The sequence below is a fragment of the Gallus gallus genome, chromosome 11 (assembly GCF_016699485.2).
Source record: "Gallus gallus isolate bGalGal1 chromosome 11, bGalGal1.mat.broiler.GRCg7b, whole genome shotgun sequence".
Taxonomy (NCBI): Eukaryota; Metazoa; Chordata; class Aves; order Galliformes; family Phasianidae; genus Gallus; species Gallus gallus.
Window position 1 is genome coordinate 18,517,086 of NC_052542.1, and position 9,890 is coordinate 18,526,975.

At 64.9% G+C, this 9,890-nt stretch overlaps 1 protein-coding gene across 2 annotated transcripts; it reads left to right on the forward strand.

Moving 5' to 3' along the window:
• Positions 1 to 583: 583 nt before the first annotated feature.
• Positions 584 to 9,300, forward strand: CDH1 (cadherin 1). 2 transcript variants are annotated; one of them, NM_001039258.3, is made up of 16 exons: positions 584 to 727; positions 803 to 917; positions 4,528 to 4,757; positions 4,868 to 5,002; positions 5,110 to 5,265; positions 5,331 to 5,475; positions 5,589 to 5,764; positions 5,876 to 6,004; positions 6,094 to 6,279; positions 6,367 to 6,611; positions 6,688 to 6,830; positions 6,911 to 7,135; positions 7,338 to 7,559; positions 7,636 to 7,766; positions 7,999 to 8,142; positions 8,256 to 9,300. In NM_001039258.3, exons 1-16 carry the CDS (start codon positions 659 to 661, stop codon positions 8,466 to 8,468), a joined length of 2,664 nt encoding a protein of 887 aa, NP_001034347.3. In that variant the 5' UTR covers positions 584 to 658; the 3' UTR covers positions 8,469 to 9,300. The 2 variants fall into 2 exon arrangements, with proteins under 2 accessions (NP_001034347.3, XP_015148067.2); XM_015292581.4 differs by having other exon boundaries at positions 6,094 to 6,611.
• Positions 9,301 to 9,890: the final 590 nt, after the last annotated feature.

The window sequence follows — 9,890 nt, forward strand, 5'->3', positions numbered from 1 at the left end:
CATGCTGTGACTGCGGGGAACGTGCAGCCCTAGGGCTCAGAGCCAGACCCCCCCCTCACTGGGGTACCCCGGGGGCACGGGGATGGCACAGCCCCATCTCCTGTGTGCAGTGATGGGGAGCGCAGGGAGCGGCGCTGCCCACCCCCAGGGCTCTCTGCCCCCTTGGCGCTCAGCAATAAGTGCATTAAACAACTTAACTGCATTAACCACGCCGGCTGAGCGCTGTGCCTGAGGGGAAACGAGCAGCGCTGCGGCTGCACCACGGCCGGGGCTGAGCCGCCGTCCCAGCGCGGTAGGGGCAGCCCGAACGTCCGCAGTGCGGACTCTGCCCCGCTGCGGGGGCGGCGGCGGCACTGAGGGTCGCCGCTCATCCCGGGTCGGAGCGGAGCGCCGTAGGTCGCGGAAGGGACGGCAGCCGGAGGGAGGGGACCGACCCCGCCGCCCCCTCATCCCCCCCGTGGGCCGCGTGCCCGTGGAAGGCGCCGTGGGACGGGGCGGGCGGGACGGGACGGCCCCGGTGAGGCGGAGCGGGGCGGGGAGGGGCCCGGCGGGGCCAACACCTGCGGGCGGGGCGCTCCCACCTGCGCTCGGCAGAGGCAGCGCTCGGCAGCTCCGTGCGCAGCGGTACCCGTACCGGTACCGGCCCGGTCCCCGAGCCATGGGCCGGCGGTGGGGTTCCCCCGCCCTGCAGCGCTTCCCCGTGTTGGTGCTGCTGCTGCTGCTCCAGGTGCGGGGCTGCCGGGCGGGACGGAGGGGACAGGAGGGGACAGAAGGGGACGGGGCTGACGCCTCTCTCGGGCAGGTGTACGGCCGGCGGTGCGACGAGGCAGCCCCCTGCCAGCCCGGCTTTGCTGCAGAGACCTTCAGCTTCAGTGTGCCCCAGGACAGCGTGGCGGCGGGCAGGGAGCTGGGACGAGGTAGGACCCCGTGGGGCGGCCGGGGCTGTGGGTACGGAGCTGTGCCCCATAGTGTGGGATGGAGCTGTGGTCATGGGGATGGGTTGGGTGTGCGCCACCAAAGGTGACGAGCGACATGGGGACAAGCTCAGTGCATGGTACCGAGGGTAGCTGGTACCAAGGACAAAGGTGTTCCTGTTGGGATAGGCTTGGTGCGTGGTAAAGTGGCATAGAAATACGGTTGTGGGGGTGGGCTGGGTGTGTGGCACCGAGGGTGGCCATGGGGAACAAAGCCGTGGCTAAGTGCCCGTGTGCCCTGCGTGGTGTCAGGGCCGGCTGCGCTCTGCCCAGTTCAGTGCTGGTGGTCGGGGGCACCCAGAGCTGTGCCTACGTGTCCCAGCTCCCCGAGCAGCCAGGTGGTGCAGGTGCCGGGGCGAGGGCGTGCGGGGGCAGTGGGTGCCTCTCCCAGCAGCACCGAGGCGGGCGGCGCTGACTCAGGCGGAGCGGGCTTGTTCGGGCCGGCAGGCTGGGTGTGGGGCATGGAGCCCGGCCCTGAGCCTGCACCGAGCCCACGTCCCAGCACCGAGCCCACATCGGCACCAAGCTCACAGCCCAGCACTGAGTGCCCATCCTGGTGCGGAGCCGTGCGTGGGTGCAGGCGGTGGTTCTTGGGAAGGGTGGCTGAGGAGCTCCAGTCTGAGTTTCGCCCACGCTGGGGAGTATCGGGGCTGGGAGCTGAACCCTGCACTGTACCTAACGCATTCCATGTTATGAGCTTAATGGTTAATCATTTACCAAAGCTGTGCAGCGCCAGCAGGCTGTGCCCACTGGGGCACTGCCTGACACCAAGGTGACAGGCAGCTGCGTGCCAAGCGGCACTTCCCCAGCACACAGCGTTGGCTCCTAGCTGGAAATCCCCGGCTGCCGAGCACCACCGCTTCCCGTCTGGGGCTGGGGACAGAGGTGGTGTGTGGGAGGAGGGTGTCTGGGTCTGCCCACGCGTGCCAGCGCTGCTGCCGCAATGCCTGGCCACAGAGCATCCTGCTGTGCCCTCCGTGCCGTGCAGCCCTTCCAAAGCCCCATTTGTGGCACAGCACGGGCAGGCTGATGAGCTGCCCTGTAATTATCCGATGAGCTGAGCGCCGTGTTTGCAGTCAGACAGGTCTGGATTGGCCCCACGCGGCGCTGGAGTGGTGAACATCAGTGGGTGCTCCAGGGGCCAGGTTGGGTGCAGCTCTGCAGGCTCCTCGACGGCGCTGCAGCTGCCCGGCTGATGAAAGGGCTCAGTGGAGGAAGGAGTAATTTCCTCCACGTTAATGAAGGCTGTAAAAGCTGCACTGCACGGCACGACGCTTTCTGGTGGGTGCTGGGGCTGCTGCCGCCCCACACCCTAAGGGGAGGACAGACAGCACCTGCCCCGCATCCCTGGGGCTGTGCTCAGCCTCTTTTACTGCGCAAAGGGTCCCCAGGTAGGGGATGGGATGGCAGATCCCAGGAAGGAGCTCTCAAGGAGCCCTCAGCTGTGCGGGTACGGCACCTTATTTGGGGAACACAGGTTTGCAGCCAGGTGTGACACTCCCCAGTTGCGTGGCTCCCAGATCAGCCCCAAATGGGAGAAACCTCGAGAGTCTGAAGTCACGGTGAAACTCGGTGACGTCACTCCCTGGCAGGACGTGTGGCTCACGGCGTTCTTGCAGCACTTTCACCCCGGCTGCTCATGGGCTGACGTGTGCCTCCCCCCGCCGCCAGCTTCCGCCCCGCCACAGCCGCGCTTGCACAACCTGTGTGGGGACAGCGGGCAGCCTTGGGATGGTGGCACTTGGCTGTGCCTGTGACTCACCCTGCGCCCAGCCCCAGTGAGACACTTCCCTGTGTCACAGCAGAATGGGGGGGTAGCTTAGTGTCCCCCCAGGGCCCAGCCCAGCGTGGAGGGCTCACCTCCCCGCCCCAGCTTTGAGCCGGCAATTCACGGATTTTGGCCCCGTGGCCAAACGCGTTTGAGGGTCCAGGAAATCAGGAGCGCTCGGTTGCCTCCTGCAGCGCAGGAGCCCCTGAGCTCGACCCCCGCCCCACGCTTTGTCGAGGCCCCACTGGCTCTGCGCCTCGGGGAGAACGGGGCTGGGAGGGGCTGGCTTTCAAGTGTGGAGCTGGAAAAACAGGTTGTGCGCGGCCGGGCGCAGAGAGGGGGGGAGAGCGGGAGCTGAGCCGTGGTGCGGGGCCGGGTGCTGAGCACGGTGTGCTCGCTGCACCGCGTCGGTGCGGGGCCGGGTGCTGAGCACGGTGCGCTCCGCCGGCCAGGTGCCAGGCGCCGGGTGCCCGCAGGTATGGGGCACCTCCCCACTGCGAGCCCACGGTGCGGGAGCGCCCGGCATGCCCCAGCACAGCCCTGCACAGCCGGCACCACCGGCTGTCCCGGCCCGGCCGGGGGTCCCGCCTGGGTTGGCACCGCCCCGCCGGGAGCGCGGCACCGCGGTGAGCGAGCAGCCCCCAGCCCGGCTCTGCCATCGCCTCCCCCTTGCTGTTGCCTCTGAATTCCTGGGCTGCCTGCAGGCTGATGTAACGCGGGACGCTGGGACGGGTCCCGGCAGCGACGGCCGCCCCTGGGGAGCCCACCTCCGCGCTTCCCACCCTGGGCGCACTGCTGTGCCGTGGCGGTACCCCGCGTGCTGTACAGCCACGCAGGAGCCGAGGGTGTGCAGGTCAGGGGGACCCGGGCTGGGTGCTGCCGGCTCAAACAAAACATCCCCAGACAAAGGAGCGTTTGTTCTGGCAGCTCCAGCCATGCGGCCCATGTGGCTCATGTGATGCTGCTGCCGAGCTTCGCGGTCCCCCCCTCAGGCTGTCCTCAGCCCTGGCATGCCGTTCCCTGCTGTGAGCAGTGCCAGACCTGCGTGGCCAGTGCTGGAGCTCGCACCGTGACCCAGCAGGGTGACACCGGGGTACCATCTGTCCCAAAAGAACCCCAAGCAGCAGAGGGGATGGTGGTGGTATGGATGCTTGGGCAGCAGAGGTGGCCCAGCTGCTGTCACACGCCCTTGGGTGCAGCTTCCCCACCGCACAGATTCATACCCCAGTCAGCTGCTGGTGTGGCTGTGTGCGAGCCTATCTGAGCCAGACACAGCCCTTGTTTTGATTTGAAAAGCAACCGGAGCAGCAGCACAGCACCCTCTGTCCACTGCCACAGGCAGGGCAGCAGCGGTGTGCCACACCTTGTGCCAGGGGGACATGTGCTGCATGGACGCACCGTGCCACGTGGCAAGGATGGATAACAATGAGGTTGGGTATTAGGAGAGATTTCTTTGAAAGGGCGGTGATGTGTTGGCACGGGCTGCCCAGGGAGCGGTGGAGTCAGCATCCCTGCAGGTGTTCAAGGACTGTGGAGATGTGGCACTGAGGGAGGCGGTTAATGGTCATAGTGGGATGAATTGGGGATCTCAGCGGTGTTTTCCAACCTGAATGATTCTATGATTGCACAGCGGGTCACGCACAGGCTGCATTGCACATGGTGCAGCGCGCAGGGGTGCTCCGTGCCTGGGCTTCCTTGTGCATGCTGCTGTGCGCGGGGATGCGCTGTGCATGGTGGGTGCCACTTGGTGGGGTGCCCCCGCCCACGCTCTCCCCCTGCCCGCAGTGAGCTTTGCAGCCTGCAGCGGGCGGCCGTGGGCCGTGTATGTCCCGACTGACACACGCTTCAAGGTGAACGGGGATGGCGTCGTCTCAACAAAACGGCCACTGACGCTCTATGGGAGGAAGATCAGCTTCACCATCTACGCTCAGGATGCCATGGGCAAGAGGCACTCAGCCCGGGTGACTGTGGGCAGGCACAGGCACCGCCGCCACCACCACAACCACCACCTGCAGGTGAAGTCCCCATAGTCACTGCAGCCCCACTGCTGGGGGCTAAGGGCAGCAGGTGCCTCTGTGCTGCTCCGCGCTGCCGCAGGCACCGGGACGAGCCGCTGTTCCTGCAGGACATGACGCCGGCTGTGCTGACCTTCCCCAAGCACGACCCCGGCTTCCTCCGGAGGCAGAAGAGGGATTGGGTCATCCCCCCCATCAGCTGCCTCGAGAACCACCGGGGGCCCTACCCCATGAGGCTGGTGCAGGTACGGGGCTGAGGGCTGAGCCGCCCCTGGGCCGGGCTGAGCGCAGCATCACCGCGATGGGCAGCGGGCCGTGGGTGTCCCCTCTCACCGCCCCGCATCGCCACCAGATCAAATCCAACAAGGACAAGGAGTCTAAGGTGTACTACAGCATCACGGGGCAGGGCGCGGACAGCCCGCCCGTGGGCATCTTCATCATCGAGCGCGAGACGGGGTGGCTGGAGGTGACGGAGCAGCTGGACCGGGAGAAGATTGATCGCTACACCGTGAGTGGGGGCCGTGGGGTGGGCGGGGTGGTGCAGGGCCGTGCGGGCTGACGGTGCCCCCGCAGCTCTTCTCCCACGCCGTGTCGGCCAGCGGGCAGCCCGTGGAGGACCCCATGGAGATCATCATCACGGTGATGGACCAGAACGACAACAAGCCCGTGTTCATCAAGGAGGTCTTCGTCGGCTACATCGAGGAGAACGCGAAGCCAGGTGCGGGGGCTGGCGGGCGGGCGGGGGGCCGGGAGCCCCGGGATGGGGCGGTGCCGGGGGCGGCGCTGCTGTGTCCCACAAGTGACGTCTGCCCGGCTCTGCGCTCTGCCCAGGCACCTCCGTGATGACCGTGAACGCCACGGATGCGGACGATGCGGTGAACACGGACAACGGCATCGTCAGCTACTCCATCGTCAGCCAGCAGCCGCCCCGCCCGCACCCCCAGATGTTCACCATTGACCCGGCCAAGGGCATCATCAGCGTGCTGGGCACGGGGCTGGACCGGGAGGTGGGCGCTCTCCTTTGTGCCCCGCGGCGGGCACAGAGCCCATGCACAGAGGGGCGGTGGGACGCGCTGTGGGGATGCGGAGCCTCTGACGGTGGTGTCCTCATCCTGCAGACCACTCCCAACTACACACTGATCGTCCAGGCCACGGACCAGGAGGGCAAGGGTCTGTCCAACACTGCCACGGCCATCATTGAGGTCACGGATGCCAACGACAACATTCCCATCTTCAACCCCACCATGGTATGTGTTCCCCCACCCCAGCTGGCTCCCACCAGCTGCTGCCCTCCCTGGGCTGCCCGTGTGCGACCATCCCTGTGCCCTCTCTGCAGTACGAAGGTGTGGTGGAAGAGAATAAGCCAGGTACAGAGGTGGCCAGGCTGACTGTGACGGACCAGGACGCACCAGGCTCCCCAGCCTGGCAAGCCGTTTACCACATCAAGAGTGGGAACCTGGATGGTGCCTTCAGCATTATTACTGACCCCAGCACCAACAACGGAATCCTGAAGACAGCCAAGGTGGGTCATGTCACCGCCGATGGCCCCAGTGTGGGTCATGTCCCCACCAGCCCCACTGCCACCTCAACCCTTCTCCCCACCCTGCAGGGCCTGGATTATGAGACCAAGAGCCGCTACGACTTGGTGGTGACGGTGGAGAACAAAGTGCCCCTGTCCGTGCCCATCACACTCTCCACCGCCAGCGTCCTGGTGACCGTCCTGGACGTGAATGAGCCCCCTGTCTTCGTGCCCCCTATCAAGAGGGTAGGGGTACCAGAGGACCTACCAGTGGGGCAGGAGGTTACATCCTACACGGCCCAAGACCCCGACAGGGACATGAGGCAGAAGATCACGTGAGTGGGGGCTTGGCTGGCAGAGAGGGAGCATGGGGTGGGCGTTGAGCTCCCCCTGACTGCTCCCTCCGCCCAGGTACCGCATGGGCAGCGACCCAGCAGGCTGGCTGTACATTCACCCCGAGAATGGCATTGTCACGGCCACCCAGCCACTGGACCGCGAGTCGGTGCACGCCATCAACAGTACATACAAGGCCATCATCCTGGCTGTGGACAATGGTGAGGCTGTGCCCCCTCTGCAGGCAGATGGAAGCTCTGGGGATGTGGGCTCTCCACCTTGCTAATGTCTGGCTTTGTAGGGATACCGGATACCACTGGTACGGGGACGCTGCTGCTGCTCCTCCAGGATGTGAATGACAACGGGCCCACCCCAGAGCCCCGGTCCTTCGAGATCTGCAGCCGGCAGCCTGAGAAGCAGATACTGAGCATTGTGGACAAGGACCTGCCCCCACATACCTACCCCTTCAAGGCAGCACTGGAGCATGGTTCCAGCAACAACTGGACTGTTGAGATAAGGGGCCAAGGTAGGTGCTGTGGGGTGCAGGGCAATGAGGGGACACTGAGCAAGGCACAGATCCCAACCACTTCTTTCCGTGCTACCCTGAATGCCACCAGCACCGAGCTTCTGCTGGCTTGCATGATGGGGAGCTGCCATGGGGCAGAGCCCTGATAGTGTCCCCACACCTGGGGACAGCTCTGAGCCCAATCCCCTCTCCCTTCCACAAGATGAGCTGGCCATGGGCCTGAAAAAGGAGCTGGAGCCGGGCGAGTACAATATCTTTGTGAAGCTGACGGACAGCCAGGGCAAGGCACAGGTGACGCAGGTCAAAGCCCAGGTGTGTGAGTGTGAAGGGACAGCCAAGAACTGCGAGCGGAGGTCGTACATCGTCGGTGGGCTGGGTGTCCCCGCCATCCTGGGCATCCTGGGGGGAATCCTGGCCCTGCTGAGTGAGTACGGTGTGATGGGGATGTGGATGGGGCTGCTTTCCCCTCGCGGCCCTGATGCCATGCCCTCTGCTCGCAGTCCTGCTGCTGCTGCTGCTGCTCTTTGCCCGGCGACGCAAAGTGGAGAAGGAGCCGCTGCTGCCGCCCGAGGATGACATGCGGGACAACGTCTACAACTACGACGAGGAGGGCGGCGGCGAGGAGGACCAGGTGGGAGCGGGGTGCCGGGTCACAGCGCTGCCCACGGGATCCTTGCAGCACTGTCCCTATGGCAGGTGGTCCCCCAGGGCCCCGCCGTAGCCATGAGGGATGTTTGGATTGTGCAAAGCCGTCAATCCCCTGCAAGCCCCTGGTTCATTCTGCCCCGGAGCAGCAGCCCTACAGCCATCCCTCATGCATCATGTTGCTGTCTACTCATGCTCTCCACTCCATCCCCACGCAGGACTACGACCTGAGCCAGCTGCACCGCGGCCTGGACGCCCGCCCCGAGGTGATCCGCAATGATGTGGCCCCCCCGCTGATGGCCGCCCCCCAGTACCGGCCCCGGCCCGCCAACCCCGATGAGATCGGGAACTTCATCGACGAGGTGAGCCCCAACCGCCTGTGCCGGCGCCGCCGGGCTGCCCCACGGCGTCCCCATCCCGTAGGGCTGAGGCCGGGGGGGAGCGGTGGGTGAGCCCTTCCTCTGCCCCCCCCCAGAACCTGAAGGCAGCTGACACGGACCCCACGGCCCCCCCCTACGACTCGCTGCTGGTGTTCGACTACGAGGGCGGCGGCTCGGAGGCCACCTCGCTCAGCTCCCTCAACTCCTCCGCCTCCGACCAGGACCAGGACTACGACTACCTCAACGAGTGGGGCAACCGCTTCAAGAAGCTGGCGGAGCTCTATGGCGGTGGGGAGGATGATGAATAGGCAGCCTTCGTCCCCTTGGCTGGCCCGCCACGTGGCTCTTGCCATTTCACCCCCTCGGACATGCACTGGGTTTGCAGCTAAAGCCCCCTCCAACAGCGTTGGATCCACCACTCGCATCCCTCCCCTTCGGTGCAGGGAAAGCTCAGGGTCACCGGGGCTGGAGGCTTTTGGGGAGCCCACGCTTTTCCTGCCCCCTCAGCCCCACACAGGGCACAGTCCCATTCGGGCTCCTTGGGAACAGGCTGGAGGCGCGGTGCTCCTGGGTCAGCTCCCAGTGCCCGAATCCCACAGCCCCCACAGCACGGCCGGCGCTCAGCATCTCTCCCCCTGCAAGGAAAGAGGCCTCCACCGCCTCTCTCCCTTTGCTACAGAGGAAGGGTTTTCTCCGGCACCCTCCATAATACCTCGTGCTCCCAGCCCCGCCATCGGCGCCACGCTCAGGGTCTGGGATGGCCTTTGTGTGGAGCTGCTCGTGCGTGTGCAACACGGGTGGGCGATCGCTCCCGCAGACCAACGACGTGCCATTCCCTCTGCATGACACACCAGAGAATTATATTTGATACAGTACTCACGGGCAGATTTCTATTTTTTGTATAACAGGTGACGATGTTATTTCCAGCTGCGTTGTTTGTAGTTATCGTTCTGTTAATGAGAGGTGCTTCCTGAAATCAAGTGGCTTTACTTAAACTCCGAACTCCGTGTCTAGCTGTTGTTTTGTATTGTTAATATGGGAAAAGGGCCTGATGCACGCTGGAAGGCCGGCGATTGCCTAAGTGTTAATTGATGGAATGATTTTTATATGAAATCGAAAGAATAAATTGTAAGAAAACCAGCAGCCCTGTTCTCTGTACCTCTGCCAGCCGTGGTGCTTCCTTGGAGCTGTTGTGGCTGCTGCTGCCTCCAAAGACCCCAAGAGAAACGAGCTGCTTTCTGCAGCCCTGCTCCTTACAGCAGCTCCGCTGAAGGGCCGGATTCCTATCATGGCACGCGTTTTCCCAGCACCGGGGGCTGAGGAGAAGCACAGCCGTATCTAACAGCAGCCAAGGTTTTACTCTGCTGCCTGGGCAGGCCCTACGGAAGGGAGGAGCAGCAGACTGTGTGAAATCTGGACAGGCACCGAAGAGCCTTATCACGGGAGATGCGCTCTGTGCGTAACGCTCTGCCCCACTGACCCTGTGCTGCAGCACAGGGAAGGCCGCCATCACCGCTGGTTGCCCGAGCCTGGAACGGCTCCGCTCGCCGCCCTGCGAGGAAACACAAAGCGGCACACCGTGCCTCACAGCGCCTGTGTGCCTTCAGCCATCCTGGTGACCCTCAGCCGGGCAGGTGCTGAACCGCGTGCCCTGCGCTGCACGCCTTATCTGTTTGCTCCAAAGGCGGTGGGAGTTCGGCTGCAGCCCTGGGAACGCTCCTCACCTCGCA